This window comes from Ruditapes philippinarum, unplaced genomic scaffold, assembly GCF_026571515.1.
Source record: "Ruditapes philippinarum isolate M1 unplaced genomic scaffold, ASM2657151v2 ctg13843_1_1_1_1, whole genome shotgun sequence".
Lineage (NCBI taxonomy): Eukaryota > Metazoa > Mollusca > Bivalvia > Venerida > Veneridae > Ruditapes > Ruditapes philippinarum.
In genome coordinates this window covers 2,243-19,237 of record NW_026859839.1, presented here as the reverse complement: position 1 = coordinate 19,237, position 16,995 = coordinate 2,243, and the positions used below count along the sequence as shown (strand labels likewise).

General features: G+C 32.4%; 1 protein-coding gene and 1 long non-coding RNA gene across 2 annotated transcripts; one reads left to right on the top strand and one right to left on the bottom strand.

The window, feature by feature from the left end:
* Nucleotides 1-528: 528 nt before the first annotated feature.
* On the top strand, nucleotides 529-4,539 carry LOC132758069 (carbohydrate sulfotransferase 11-like). The gene is made up of 3 exons (XM_060749583.1): nucleotides 529-679; nucleotides 2,030-2,103; nucleotides 3,395-4,539. Exons 1-3 carry the CDS (start codon nucleotides 586-588, stop codon nucleotides 4,523-4,525), a joined length of 1,299 nt encoding a protein of 432 aa, XP_060605566.1. The 5' UTR covers nucleotides 529-585; the 3' UTR covers nucleotides 4,526-4,539.
* An 8,501-nt stretch (nucleotides 4,540-13,040) lies between these two features.
* LOC132758068 (uncharacterized) lies at nucleotides 13,041-15,215 on the bottom strand. The gene is made up of 3 exons (XR_009629531.1): nucleotides 14,932-15,215; nucleotides 13,485-13,523; nucleotides 13,041-13,082 (listed from the first exon to the last, which is right to left on the bottom strand). It is a non-coding gene; the product is annotated as an uncharacterized LOC132758068 (long non-coding RNA).
* Nucleotides 15,216-16,995: the final 1,780 nt, after the last annotated feature.

Below are 16,995 nucleotides of genomic sequence, written 5' to 3'. Positions count from 1 at the left end.
ATTTTTATGTGTCAGGCATTTCATTCTGCTAGAAAAATTACCTCTTTAGCATGAAAACTCAATTTTAAGGTAGGATTAGGGACCATTTCTTATAATGTAAGTCTATGGAAATATCAATGTGAGTGTCTGACCTTGACTTCCATGCAAAATACTAGTTCTCTCAAATTATACAAATTGATAACATAACAAAAGAACCAAAAGATAGCTTATGTTTATGGCAAATAAGTATTTTTTTTCGCATGATGTAAATTTTCTTTGTTTGTTTGCTAGTTTTATAGATAAGTTTATAGGAGAGCAATAAATACAGATACAGGAACATCCGGTATCAATATCACACCAACCACATCTGCTGCAGTGATGTAAATATCATTTCTTATCAGATATCAAACTATTTCTAGTAATCATGGTGACATGTGACATAACTAATTAACATTAATATTTGAGTCATATATAATTATATATTCCTTTGTTAGAGAGAGAGCAACAAATACTTTATATCAGGACTATGATCTTTATCATTCATTAAAAAATTAGCGGTGATTAGTACAGGCATACTATTTATTCAAGCCGAGCAATGAACTAAATATGAGAATAGTTCTAAGATTAAAAGAAAGAATGAGAAGAAGATACTTTATTTTTTCCCTAGGATTAGCTCTGGTAATACTAGTTTATCTGAATGGTAAGTTTTGCATTGTTGAATATGTACATACATATTTGCACACATGTACAAAATTACTCTATGCTGCAAATGAAATAAATACAATTTTGATAACTAGAATTATGAAGAAATTTATCATGCGTAATTTTTATTACGTTGAAATGTTTGTTGTTTAAATACTAAGATAATTGTTTTCAAAAGGATCAACTTTGTTCGTCGTATTCCAGAATTTTTAGCATCAAGTTTAAAGTGTTGTGTGGAAGCTGTAAAACGTTTGTCAATTTCAGTTGATATGTTAATCAGTTTTTCGGGATCATTGGTTTCAAATCCTCTTACTGTGAAAAATAAGATATTGAAAACGCAGGAGCTAATGGCATGAGAAAGGTTGCACCCATCCATTATCTTAAAATCATCACGATTCGGCAAGTTGGTTTTTGTTTTCGCCAGTCTAGGTTGATTCCCCTTTCTATAAGTTGTATTTTACTAGGAATAGAAATGTGATGATCAAACAGTGATACCATTAAATTCAATTTAAGGTGGCTGTTTCGAGTTAAAGTGTCTGCTTTTATATAAATTCAAGTTTGATGACAAAAGAAGAAATATACCATAAGTAGTAAATATGCAAATTTGAATCAAAACTTAATTCGCCCAGAAGTCCCAGAATATATTTCAATATACACAATATCTTGTAAAAGATCAAAGGATATTAAACATCAACATACGTGGACAAAAATTGACAGAGTCCAGACTATTTTAAATGTCTAACTTATTTGTTGTATGGCAAAATGTGCATGCACATTTTTGATAACACATGCAACATAAACATTTACATCCTTTTTTAAAATTTTCGTTTTCATCTAATTACATACATTTGATAAATTTTAATGGTTAAATTGGACATCTATGCGATTGGGTAGTGAAATGGAAACCTTAAATCTCCTTAAAAAACTCCAAAACGATCATCTTAGAGCAAAGGTAAATTAATTACAAGGATTGTTCGATTGAGCTTCTTCGTAGATGACAGTAGTCACTACAAGCTACCATCCATGTCACTTTTCACCGGCTTAAGAAGGAATTAAATGTATTTATATTTCATTACTTTAATAAGCAATCGTGTTGTAACATTTTGAAAATCAAATAATTGATATGCTCATTAGTTGAAAGTAATTAACCCTAACCCTAATACAATTGGGTTGTAAAACATTTTTTATTCACAAAATTATAATTTTGTATTCCGCGAATGTATAAAAACCTTATTTTCAAAATAAAGCGGATTTACGAAGAGGTCTATCAAGAGTCCATTAAAAAACTTTGAAATGTGAATGATAGAGAAAATATCTTTATACGTGAAAACTACTATTTCTATTCCAGTAAGAACAACTGATGAGCTTTATTGCAAGGAAAAGTTTGGTGTCCATAGCGAATCATCACATATTAATTACTCTGTAAGTTCCGGGACTTTCAACCAATATTTGTATTTTTTATAATATTTTATTTCACCATTTTTTTCTGGAAAATTGTTTGGTTATAATTCCATGCCGATGTCATATTTCCGACTGTTAAATGTGACAAGGTACTATTTTTATAATAAAGTGATTCTTTTTGATTTGGTTTTAATTTTACGCTTGTTCTAACACGTAGAGCACAAAAGGAGCACAAATCATTATAATCAATTTGCAGTTATTGTTAGTATTACACCGCGTGACATCTACGTTACGGTTGTAACATCCGTATTATGTTTTCTTTCATTTCATTCAGCCAAACATAAATAATTTATCATTTAACTCCATAATTAATATCCTACATGGATAAAATATAAATAAGAAAGACAAAGTAGGAGTGGCTAGTACAGGTTCACTTTAATTTATCGAATAAATAAATATACATTCATACACATCGACGACACTTGAAAAAAAAATCACTTTAAACTAGTGAGGAGTGTCTCTGCACTTAAAAATTATAACATATGCTCATATAAAAGTCCCATGTCGTCGATCCGAACATTCCAAAAATTGTGGTTCCGTGCAATTCCAGTGCACTGTAAGGAATAATATGTCTTAATACACACAAATGTGTTACCTCAAAGTCAGAACCACAAAACTCACTCAAACTTAGCATCCATCCTTGCAACGTTATCAAAAGACAACAAAAAATTGTCTACTCTGAAAAAGACAAAACAAAGATAATTTCCATATTAAATAGACATTAATCAATACCGTTGATTAGCCTTAAAGTATACATTTTTTAACATTATTGTGACATTACAAAGTCCATGTGACATATACAATCTTAAGTGTAATCTCAAAACGAGGGCGGGGTGGGTGGGCGTCTGTGTGTAGTGAACCTATAGTACCTTGAATGGTCAAATACCCGTGTACATACATCTTATATATTGACCAGTCTTACGCATCGATACGCTTGGTGGACAGCTGAAATACAGCTGCGCTGTCCACAGTGACCGAAATATCATATTATATTAAAGACCAATGATAAATAGATATATTTTGTTGTTATAAGTTACCCTGTATGACTCTGAAGTTAACTTAAGTACTTTAATCATAATCATTCCTGGAAGATAATATAATGCATTGTTAGAATATATGTTTGTTAAAACTTGTCCTCCAACTCTTTTGCTTTTAGAACAATGCAAAGCATCCATGAATCTGTTTTGTATGTTAAAACTTAAAAAACATAATTAAACTAAAATATGATTAAACTAAATATTTTTAACTACAGGAAACGAGCTATGTCTCGGGAAATCTCGGTGAAAGGTTGTTTTCTGAGCGTAGACAAAAAATCGAAGAAAGATGTGATAACATATCTCATATAGGAAAGACCACAGATTTTGCAATTAAAAGTCATCTTATCATCGACAAGAAATACAAGCTAGTTTACTGCTTTGTTGAAAAGAACGGCTGTACGTTTTGGAAGAGAGTGTTTCAAATACTGAATGGCTTTAAAAATGTTTCGGATCCGTTTGATACACAAGCTATGGATGCATATGGTGGTAACCAAACTGCTGAAAACATGCCTTTTGATACAATTCACAAAGCTCTTATTTCTTCAACAAAGTTTATGTTTGTCCGTGATCCTTACGAGCGTCTGCTGTCAGGATACGTGGACAAACTGTTTTTACCTTACGCGCCATATTGGTTTGACTTAGGAAGGTTCATAGTCGACAAATTCAGACGAAACAGCACGTCTGGAGCATTATCCTGTGGCGATGACGTCACATTTGAAGAATTCATCCGATATTATATATACTCTTTGAAAACCGGTATCAGATCAGATGTTCACTTTTCTTCAAATTACAAATTCTGTAGACCATGTGAAATTAAATACGACTATGTTGCGAAAATGGAAAATTTCAAAGACGAAACTCTGTTTTTATTGGAAAAACTTAATCTGTCAAAAACAATAAAAATTAAGGATTTCGACTCAGAAACGGAGCGTGATGGTATTTTTAACGCCGTCGATTGGGGTTTTCATGTTGATAAAAATGTTGATAACTGCACAACAAAAGACAAAGCCCTATACAAGACATACAAAAAGTTGCAAATAAGGGGAATCATAAGCAAGGATATACCATACCCTTTTTCAAATGTATCGAAAATTGATATTGATGAGTATAAGAAATCATTGCTAAAAGCTAACGCCGACCCCGGACCTCGAGAGAAACGCAAATTAAATAGAAATGAAGCATTTTTAGAAGCGTATAATTCTCTTCCACGAGATTTATTTCAAGAATTACAAAACATATTAAGTGTTGATGCAGCGTTATTCGGATATGAATCAAATCCTGAAATATTTATTTATAAATCAAAACCCACGAAGTATCAGTATTTCAACACAAACAGGAGAAAGTAACACATCTAAATGAAATTTTAAAAAAGTTAAGTCTAAGTATATCGGCCAACCTACACAAATGAAACATATACATGCTCATAAAGTACATGTATGTTTTGTGTATTGTTACATGTTTGTTTTGTGATGTCATATCTTGTTAAAATAAGTAAGGATTTTCTTTTCATTCCACCTCATGCCCCATTTTGTGTTCATCACTACATCCCTTATCATTTCACTTATAACATATTCCTCACTTCCTTTCACTGTCCTTGTGTCATCTCCCGTTTTTGTTCCGTGCCTTCTGGGTTTTCTGCTGTTGTGGCTTGGTTGTGTCGGGGGGCTGCGTTCTGGGAACCTCGAACGTCGCCTTGCCTTATATATCTTTGTTCTCATTTTTTAAAACATACTAGTACTGATCATGGTGGAAGAGGGATGATGAAATGATTGGTATACAAAATGAGAATGAACATTTAATTGCTGCTTTCTTTATTTCCATGCTGAATGCCCTTATATCATTATATCTAAATAAAATAAAAATTTAGATAAAAAGAAACACTGCTTAATTTGATCTTTTTTTATAACTTATGTGTTAGAAGCTTTTCTGTAATCTTGTTTTACTTATTTTACTTATACCATGATTTGTTGATTTTCGTACTTTAATTTGCTTTAAAACGAAATAGAAAAAGGGAACCCCTAAGGAACGTAAAAACGTCATGAAAGAAAGTTTGATTTAAATAGAGAAAAAACAGAATCCCACAAAAACGATTATTGAGGCAAAACTGAAAATGCTGCAGACTCTGTAAAACTGAAACTATTCATGGTCGTTACAAGAAAGTGCAAGTTAATGTCCACACACCTGAGGCCTTCCTCCACCAATGAAGCTAATACCATTACATTGTGAACAAACTAAATAACCTGATAAAAGCGTTGCTTTAAAGCATAAAATGGGGGAACCATTATCTATGTTTAGTGAACTTAACAAGTCATTGCAAAAATTCCCTTTTCCATCATCCAACAATGTTTATCAATTGTCCACAAGTTAAATGTTGATACTGCATATCAAAGACGCCGCCAAATGATGTGAACAGTCAAAGGTAATGTACAAGATCTGAATTGAAAATCGTTCTCTATTACAGTTGCATATCCGAAGCACTAATCAATTTTTTCTCCATGTTCTTGTTACGTGTCTGAAAGACTGAAATGTTTATCTGTTGCGACAATGATTGAAATGTCTGGTCGAAACAAAATAAATTGGATAACAAAAAAAATTGAAATGATTGGTAAACTTAAAATAAGTTCAAGACAATATGTGCCGAGAATATGTCCATTTAAATATTGGTGCGAATTGCATAATGTTCGTTCGAATGAATTTGAGGACGAAATGTCTCTTCGGACGGAGTTATAATGAGTCCGTGAATATCAACCAGTACATGGTGACACTTTAACCGAGAAATAGTTCCATGCACCGATGTTTAAGATATTGAAGTAAGATTATTCTCGTGCTTGTTCAAACAGGAAGTTCTTCTGTTGACATTTGCATTATGGTATGTTCATTAATTGAATTTGTTTTTTTTTTCTTCTATTGTTTTGTAAAAGGGAGAACACATTTTAAAGCAGTATTGACAAATGGTGCTAAGCTTAAGACTTACTTAGTGGGCATCAATTTTGATATCATATTTGAAAATTTGTGTTGGAAGGCTATTTTCTTTGATGGCATGGATATACAACTTAGTACGATCATGAATGAATAATTCAAAGCATATAAGACTTTTTGTCTTTATTCAAAACAATGTGAATAATGAAATAATGTTTAAAAAAAATAATAAAACTTGTCTTGGTTTTCCTGGTCATTCTGCTACGGTATTATGATCAACACATTTTGTATCAACCAAATATAATCCAAGCATTTAAACACTATCAGCATGAAAAAAATGTCAATAGTTGTATGCAATACATATATCAGTGATTAAAAAATAACTTATTTTCTTTTAAAACCATGTGAACATACGAGTAGTAATTTGCTATACCTTAATGTAAATATATATATTTTGAGTGTTACATTGAATAATGAATGCATTTGATTTTAATTGATAATTACATATTACCAGTAATGTCCAACTTCAGTAGATTTCAATTTTAGATGATATATTGTTAAACAAAGAAAAAATGGCATTATAATCATATGTTAATGACTAACTACTTGTATTTTGGTTTGGATGGCTTATACTGGTACTGCAAATAAATTCATTAGCCCATATTGCATAAATATTGGAATGACAGCTCTCCACTTGTGTCTATATGGCGAGTGTTGCGATGCCTACACCAGTCCAATAGACACTCTGTTGCACAAGAGGAAATTGAAGCTGTAGGAAATTCCTGTACACGTAAGGAATAACACTCCTTTGCTACTTGACAAACTTGTGTGCAATTATTAGTGACGGAAATTGTGTCATCGCAGTCAAAAAGTTTTGTCATGTTAGAATTACACTCTGAAATAGAAAGCAATGTGTACAGTTTATAAAGAATTGGAGGTATGTATCTTATTCTCATTCGTCGTATTTACAAGCTTAGCTTTCTTAATAATATATGTCATATGTTGCAGTTATAATCGGGATATCCATCCCGAGGGGACCTGCTATTTTTTCTGGCATATTCTACCAGAACCATTATATTTAAAATTCTTTACCTTAATTTTGCAATTTTCCATGGAAATTTATGTAATTACATCCTTAGCTATTTTATAACACCAGCGTGTGAAATTATAACTCTATATTATAAGCATGACATTGTATGGCAAGCGGCTTATCTGACTTCCCCATGCCAGATGAAATTTCCGGCATGGGTAAACTAACGGAAACGCCAGTCTCATATGCAAGAACAATTTATCTGGACTTCTAAATTTTACCCTATTGCTTTGCGTTGTTCTGCTGCTGGAAAAACATAAAATATTACATCGGATCATCCATTGAAACATGATATTCTTTACCTGAGTAAAATGAAGTTCCTTAAATAAAGAGAATGTGGTTACTGAATATTAGCTCTATTCGTATTTAAATAGCAAATGAATTGAATAAGATCACTCATCGCACCAATCTATGAAAAATAGCTACACTGTATATATTCTGTAAATACCAACCAGTATTCCGTACTGCGTAGTCATAACAACCTGGTAAACTAAATTCTCGTTTGTAAACTTCCTTTGTGCCCTGCATTATCAGACAGTAAAGGGCCGACCCGTTACCATATTGGTAGATAACATCACTCGAGACTTTAGTGTTACATGATACAGTATAGCCGTCGTCGTCGGAATACACCGTCTTGCAGGACATATTATCTAAGAATCAAGAATAACAAACAAGAATATTAAATGATATTTCACATTAAAACTGATACAAGAGCTTTAACAGTATCATGCGTCGTTATACCAATGATAACGTTGTTGAGAACAAACAAGCGCTCTTTGAATTAGCAGCGAAATTTGTAACATCTATGGAGTTATAAAACATGTGTCGATAAATTCTTCCTTGGAAAATATTATTCAGCAGAAAAAAAAGAGGAAAAAGAAGAAGATGAACAAGAAAAAAGAAGAAAAAAAAGAAGAAGCAAAAGAAAACAGAAGAAGAAGAAGAAAACAGAAAAATGATAAAGAAAAATTAGAAGAAGAAGAGAAGAGGAAGAATATAGAAGACGAAGAAGAAAACAGAAGAAGGAGAAGAAGAAAAAGTAGAAGAAGGGGAAGGGAAGAAAAAGTAAAAGAAGAAGAAGAGAAGAAGAAAAAAGAAAGATGAGTAGAAGGGGGGAGAGGTAGAAGAAGAATTCAAATAATAATCGTGATGATTACAATAATAATCATAAAAGTGATCATATTAATAAGAAATAATCAATTTTATAATTTCATCTTTGAGTAGAAATATTTGAAATATATTATGGTAAACTTTCACAAGTGCCTTTTAACAATATGTACAGCTTTTCATTTTTTCTGAAAATGTATAAACAGAATATGGAAAAAATGCTTAAAACGCGCATTTTAACTGTTTCTCATAATATTGACTAAGTACAGTTAAGACATTGTGCAAAGCCAGACAAAAAAGAGGTTTTAGTCTATTGCAATGGTTTCTTTATGTTTTATTTTTTAGGATTTTTTTCCATGAAATAACCAAAAATAGATTGGGGAAAATCAATTCAATGGCATAAAGTCGAAAGTGATCTAGGTATCCATTTTTTCCGTTTAGAATGCTAATATTGACCCTGCAAAGTTTAATTAAGTTTTTCATTCTGCTAATTTGTCTTTATGTTACGAAGGCATACAATTTTGAATTTGTATTAAAGCGATGTTAATTCTATACGGATAATCGCTGTTAAAATATAAAATGTAAAAATGTTGGACAAGGAAGCATTCATGAACATGAATATCTGTATCTATATCAGAATATATTTTACCAGTTATATCTTTCTTTGTTTTATTTTCCACAAACTTTCCCCAATCAATTGGCTCAAACCCAATACCCCTCTACTTTTCACCACCTTTAGATGAAATACCTGATGTTTGAACCATTTTTCCGTTCGTTAAATTTCTGCTGGGATTATTGGTACTGAAATCTCTGTCAGGAAACTTGAAAAACAAAAAAAGAACACAAAAAGTTCCCCCAAAACGCCTAAAGTGCGTTGTGACTTTTTTGCGTTTAATCGTTATCTTATTTTTAGTTTGGAAAGAAACTAAAATTCCTCTTTACGACACGTTCTGTTGCTATGTAAATTAAGAATACCATGCAAGTGTCTGATATTACAAAAATTATCAGGCGCACAGGATGTTATTTCATGATGTTTCGTCCCGCACTCCATCTGAAATGCGCGTCACCAGATTCGAAGCGAGAGAATTTTCCACCGGTTTGATCGTGGTAACGTACGGCTTTTTCTCTCAAATTCACTGTTTCTTTTACATATATATCTAGCCAGAATTGGCATGATTGCTTACTTGACAACATATTACAACTTTTTTAAGTCAGTGGTTTCAGTTAATATACATTTATGTACGCAGTAATATGCCAGGGGGCATGTCTTTAAAAATAGTTCCAAATTTTTATTTTTTAAAATCAATATAAATTTACCTGTTATATCTATACCAACTTTCCTCGTATGCTTCACTTTATTTTTAGAGTCTAATAATCGAATTTCCACATCGCCAACGGAACTACACTTAGTTGCATTAACAGATGTACATTGCACATTGATTGTTGTTTTATTAACTTTCATATGACACTTGAAATCTGATGTTTTCTGAAACGATAAAAAAAAATCATTGTTTTCAATATCTATAAAGAAGGAATTTAAATGGTTTGTCTTCTTGTCCTTTTTTCTTCTGGACCGTACTTTTGTATGTATGGGCACTTCAAAGTTTGATATATGTTTTTGCAGTTGTGTACGAATAGTATCAGTATTTTTGTTAACCATGAATGACCACACCAGCCTTTTTACAGAACTTAGATACTTCTAATACAATAAGGATTTAAACTAGCATGCTAGAATGAAGTATGATATAATTATTATTTTGGCCTCTGAAAATGGGGCTTTAAGGGGTACGCTATGCATTCGATATGGACGTTTTGACTCTGGAAATTGAAACGACGCTAAATTGATAAGATTTGGTCCAATAACCATTTCTATTTGAACATTACGTGTTTTTATAACGCTGAATGTTCATTGGTTGAATTTAAGTTAAGTGTGCAATCGCTGAAAGTGCATCGATTACAGTTGTGAAATAAATATGTGTATACATAGGTAGCTAATGTGGATTTTATTCTCCAATCATGTAATCAACATACCGCACCAGCAACGTTCTTATATATAGCCGTTACGTTAGAAGGAGTCAACCTGGTGGGGAATGTACATTGTATAGAGTATGTTTCTCCGAGTACGACACTTATCTTGTCCGGACATTCCTCTGTAAATAAAAAACAATTGAGCCGCGTCATGACAAAACCAACATAGTGCATTTGCGACCAGCTTTTGCTGTTTGCGTTTGCGATCTGATCAGGATCCATGCTGTTCGCTATCAGTTTCTCTACTTGTAATAGAGTTGGTAAGCAAACAGCATGGATCCTGATCAGACTGCGTGGATGCGCAGGCTGGTCTGGATCCATGCTGGTCGCAAACGTACTATGTTGGTTTTGTCGTGACGCGGCTCAAAAATCATTACATTTTGAACCTCATCAGCAATATTTCGATAAATTGTATATTTTTCATGGTCATTCGTTAGAATGGCGATCAGACTAGCGTATTGAAGGCGACCTTTAAATACTACCCGATACATTTGCGATTCATCCGAAATATCCTTGTTTAGATATTTGATTAGTCAGAAATTTCTCCAGAATGTACACTGACCAATGCCAATCCTGAGATTTGAAATAGAACTCAGAAATATGTTTTATAACTATTTGGCGTAAATAGTGTTACGAACGGACTCAAGAGTGAGTCTATAATAAAGATTCTTACAAAATTGAATTAAAACTAATTATGTATTAAGTATACTAAAATCCACAGGAAAAGGATAATATTTCTGAATTCACTCATAAAAAAACTATGACATGCAGTATCGTTTCAGTGTGTGCTTTATGTTGCAGCTAGAGTTTCTTATCCAAGGTATATAAAATAATTCTTACTCTAGCGTGGATTATTTAAATCATACGAACAAAAAAGATATTTATACATACCTTGAGGTTCTTCATTTAATACTTGACCTCTTGGTGCTGCAAAAATAACAATAATATGAGCCGCGTCACGACAAAACCAATATAATGGGTTTGCGACCAGCATGGATCCAGACCAGCCTGCGCATCCGCGCAGTATGATCAGGATCCATGCTGTTCGCTATCAGTTTCTATACTTGTTATAGGGTATGTAAGCAAACAGCATGGATCCTGATCAGACTGCGCGGATGCGCAGGCTGGTCTGGATCCATGCTGGTCGCAAACCCATTATGTTGGTTTTGTCATGACACGGCTAATATATTGAAAACTGAGCCACTGCATGTCTGAATTAATTACACAAGTTTATACTGTCTACACAGGGGTTAAATTTGCAGACCATTTTTGTCAATTTTAGGTTTATTTTCTTGCCGCATTTAAATGGATAGAAGCCAATAATGTCAGCTTTTCATCGATGTCGACAGCATCAAATTTTCATTCTTAAAAATTGGAAATAATTGAAAAAAAATGCATTGCATTTTTACTTATCATCGGTTTCATGAGTTTACTATTGTCAAACTTGAAGAATTTGATAAAATATGATTCTTTAAAAGCGAAAATCAATCTGTTTTGCAATTTATCAACCACAAGAACGAACATCAGTATGTGAGGCTCTTGTGTGGTGTTACTACGATCTTGGATTTTCCTTCTCTTTACAATACCATTTATACAACATATGAGTTTCCTGTGTGGTATTAGTAGCCCTTGGGTTTCCTTCAGTTTACACGGACATATGTGAGGTTCCGTTGTGGTCTTATTTAGACCCTGGGTTTCCTTCAGTTTGCACTACCACATGTGAGGTTTTCCTTTGTGGTCTTACTAAGACCTTGGGTTCCTCCAGATTACATAGCCACATGTGGGGCTCTTGTGTAAATTTTTTAAGATAGTTTACACTACCCAATGTGAGGCTCTTGTGCGTCTTACTTAAATCTTCGGCTTTCTTCATTTGTTTGTTTGTTTGTTTGTTTCATTTTACGCCTTTTCTTAACAGTATTTCAGTCATATAGGCGGGTAGTTTCCTGGAGAGTTACACCAGTACTAGACTACCTTCCTCCGCGCTAAACTACCAAAGCATCTTCCCGGGGATCGAACCCACGCCAGAGAAGTAACTGGATTAGAAGTCATCGACTCTAAAACCCCTTGACCACGGAGGCTTTCATCATTTAACACTATTACAAAAAAATCAGTTTAGTAAAATTGTAAAGTACTCACTAGGATCATCATCCTTATTGGCCTCAACAACAATTACAGCCGTTTCCGATAAGTAATGCCAAAAATACTGTTACGAGAATGCAAACATTTTCAGTACGAAGACGACCTGTTACGTAAAAAACGAAATATTCATAACACATTTTATAATTGTATGTATATGTAGAACTTTGATTTTTGTAGAAATATACATAGGATGCTGTGGAAACTACATGTACTTCAAAAGTTTAATTTTATTTCTTTAGATAAAACATCAATTAGATGAAATAAAATAATAAATTGTTGTTGGTTTGTGTTGTTTGTTGTTTTTTTGTTTTTTGTTTTTTTTTTGTTGTTGTTGTTTATTTGAGTAGGAACATGAATCTTCCGGTTCTAGCTTGCTTAATAGCTTTTTCACGTCAAAGAGTTTAAAGTCTGTGGGGGATCCGAACTCACAACGGTGAGGTGCAAGCGGGTTCTAAGAATATTCAGATATTTAAGTCGGCAAAGGGGTTGGGTTAAAAATAATGAAAAATAATTACTGTCTGTTCTTTTGCTTGACTCTTATTCGTGTTCATGTCTACACTAACTTTGGTCTGTTGCTAAACAACATTGCCCAGCTCTTCAATTTCAATATTTTCGTTCCTCTAAAAAATAATAAACTGCATGAAGCATGACCATTGACTCACATGACTTTTTTCTCTTTTTATCGTCTTTCTCTTTAAAGATTGTCACCCTTTAAAAATACGAAAAGCAATAGGATATACATATTACCAAATATTATCTACACAACCACCACCCTCCTCCCACCACCACCCCCGGAATAAAACCACTCCATTTGCCATTTGTCGTTTTTGCCTCTCGTGTCCATATTTTTTTGTCGCTACGTATTATATGCCTAAAATTTCATGCTTAAAATCTGTCATATTTAAGTAAGTTATTTTTTGGAAATTTGATATAGACATATGCAGCATTCAATTATAAATGATTGGCAACAATACTAAGTCTTAATAATGACATATCAATACTTAATAATGACATAACAATACCTCATTATGATGACGAATGAAATCTCGTTGTGTTGCTGCCTGTAATAAGAAAACAAATGAAATTGTGGTTTAATCCGCATTTAATCAAACACTTGTAGAAATATGATATTTTATAATTGAGCCGTGTCATGACAAAACCAACATAATGGGTTTGCGACCAGCATGGATCCAGACCAGCCTGCACATCCGCGCAGGTCTGATCAGGACCCATGCTGTTCGCTATCAGTTTCTCTACATGTTATATGGTTTGTAAGCGAACAGCATGGATCCTGATCAGACTGTGGCAGATGCCGCAGGCTGGTCTGGGATCTATGCTGGTCGCAAAACCCATTATGTTGGTTTTGTCAAAACACGGCCCAGTATACTGGAAACGACAACAAACGTAAAATATACTGCGATTAAAAGCGACTGTGCAACCTGGTGTATCTGTTCTTGTGGCTAATGTTAACGGTGAAAATTTTCAAAGTTTATATTGTACAATATTTTCTTTTTGGGGGGGGGGGGGCATTATAATTAATTAGATATAACCCTATTCAATTCAAGGGCAAGTAATTTACCGATTATTTAAAGTTACACGGCTGAAGGAATAATCATAAATAATAAATGTTCTTTACGTAAAATAAACAATACTCGTAGCTCAGAAATCAATAAACGTATAGAAAATGAAATTATCGACCAGGAAGAGTTTCTCCCAATCCATTTTATGCTTAATTTTAATAGTCTTTTTTAAGCGACATAGTCTTTAGTTAACAAAAACACATTGTAGTGTTTTTTTTGTGTTGCGTGTGTAAAACTTACTTCTTCACTTTTTCCTTATTTACTTATTACTTCTATACCATGTTTGTATTATTATTTTGTTTTGCTTGATTGTTCACTCTTATGCCCTTAAGGGGCCATGAGTCTTTGTTTATAAATTTAAAAAAATTAAATAAATAAAGTCACATAAAGTCACTTCCTGCTTATAAAACAGTGAGCACTGCATAATTTAATATACAAATATCGGTCTTATTTGGTGGAGGGTGGCGGCCTGTAAAAACGATCGCCACAGTGATTTATCTACACAAGCAAACACGCGCTTAATAGTCTCATTAAAAACTCAAACAGATCAAGTTCTTGTATAACTGTTTTTCTTTCTATTTATAGTCATGCGCTGCATATTTTCTTTTACTTATGATCGAAAATGGCATGTTCTGATCTGTTTTTACATAAGTATACCCATATCGCTTATATATAGGCTTCAGTTTTCTTTAATTTAAATTCGTGCTTATATCAATAGTGGTTCACAAAATAAAGTTAAACATTCAAAGTTAAAAAAAGATTAGACAATAATAATACATCCACACAAAAAGGAAGTTAAAAATAAATGAAATTAAAAGTCGAAATGAGTGTAAAATTTAACATTTAAATATCTACTGGTTTTTATAAAGCCGAAATAATAAAAACTTACCAGTGGATTCATTATTCTATATCCTTATTTACCAGTTATTTCATACCATTTATTAAACAATTGCTTACTTTTGTAAAATTAAAATCCCACAAAATAAAATATCATTTTAGCTTATATGAAATGTGTGCACGCTAGTGTTTGCTCCGTTTAATGTATTGTACAGTTTAAAAGCCATGTAATAGTATATACTTTTCAAATTGATATAATTACCGACATTTGAAACGTGTATCTCAACGTATAATAACAAACATTGAATGGAAAAATAGCATAATAAACATTAAAGTAGTAATATGATAGATATATTTTGAAAACATTCATTGATCTGCACGGCTTTCTTGCTCGTTTGGGGTTATTGGGGAGCTATGCGACCCCAATGTTAATAAAACTGTCTGTCAAATCTTACTGCCGCGGTAATCAGGTCAAAAAATAGTACCCTTTGATTTTTTTCTAAGCTGACTCATCACTCATCACAGGACATTTACAATATGAAAATATTTTCATTCTTTAATTTCATATCTGCAATTTGTAAAGATAATAATTCTCTGAAAAATTCTTGATTTTTGTTTAAATCACTACTCCGTGACGTCATACTGCCGCGGTAATCAGGTCAAAAAATAGTACCTTGATTTTTTTCTAGCTGACTCATCACTCATCACAGACATTTACAATATGAAAAATATTTTCATTTCTTTAATTTTCATATCTGCAATTTGTAAAGATAATAATTCTCTGAAAAATTCTTGATTTTTGTTTAAATCACTACTCCGTGACGTCATACTGCCGCGGTAATCAGGTTTAGGCAAACGTACGTTCTGTAATAAATAGTTCTGGTATGAAAACCCTTCAAAATAATAACTTTATCCATATTTTTTTAACAAAAAGCATAAACTGAAAATTTATAAGTAAATGCTTTAATTCAGTGGCAAATATTCTTTATTATTTTTGATAAACAATTTTCCAATTACTACGCAGCGACCAAACTGTTTATTGACGGGTCATTAACTAGAACGTTGCAACTACGTATTCTCAATATCATGCATGTTCTTTTGTTGTTATAAACTATTAATAGTCCTTAATATTTTTTAAAGACAAATAATTGTAAACTGTCGCACCTTACATCAGAGACATGATCATGCTTGCGTGATAACTAAGAAAACTAACTTATTTGTTACACCCCAGGAGGCTGTACGCGGAAAACGCTCATAAACCGCTAAATCATATAGCTGTTTAGTAAATATTTTGCATACATTTAACTAAAAAATTCACTGATGGTGATGAACATATTAGTTTTTAAAACATTATATTCTTTAACCATTATTCGCCGAAAAAAAACTATTTAACTACAAAACCCCTAAGGACCTCCGACAAAATTCCAGCACAATATTACATTTTACATTAGCAAAATAAAAAAAAGCAATACTTATATTTTCATCTTACATAATTCATTAATCAAACTTTTAACATAAAAAGTATCTTTGGTAATTGACAGATCCCTACTCTGATCTTTTATTTGTATAGGAATAAATTTTAACATGTGCTCTTTTTGTTTAGGAATATTTGTAGTGAAAGTCTTATATATTCACTAATCTCATAATTAGAATTAGGACAGGTCAGGAATTTTATACAAACAGTTGTTTAGTTAACTATGCTCATTTTAATCCCAATAGAAACATTCAAATATTTGTGATAAAAAAACATGACCAAAGTACCTAGTAGTCGTTTTAACTACCTAGTAGTAGTTAGTCGGTGATCCCATTAAAACTGATTATAGATTCGAATTGATTAAGAAAACACAAAAAGAAACATGTGTTTCCGTACAACAAAATCGAAGTAAATAGTGAACAGTTAATTGACAGAAAAATTATGTGGTCAAACATATGTTTTAACAAGGAAATAATTATTTCAGAGAAAGACGCAAAGATCAGTATGACCCCGTTATTGTGTAATTAAGAAAGTTTATTCAATTCTAGGGCATACATCATAATTTGATAGTCCATTTGTAATAAAATTCAAATTTTCAATACAGATTATGAGATACATAAAAAATATTAAAGAATAAAGAAG

What these genes read in the sequence shown, in the direction of transcription:
- LOC132758069 (XM_060749583.1), top strand. Translation starts at nt 586, where the DNA reads ATGAGAATAGTTCTAAGATTAAAAGAAAGAATGAGAAGAAGATACTTT. An exon ending in AATACTAGTTTATCTGAATG is followed by an intron (nt 680 to 2,029) that starts GTAAGTTTTGCA and finishes TTTCTATTCCAG; the next exon opens with TAAGAACAACTGATGAGCTT. An exon ending in CATCACATATTAATTACTCT is followed by an intron (nt 2,104 to 3,394) that starts GTAAGTTCCGGG and finishes TTTTAACTACAG; the next exon opens with GAAACGAGCTATGTCTCGGG.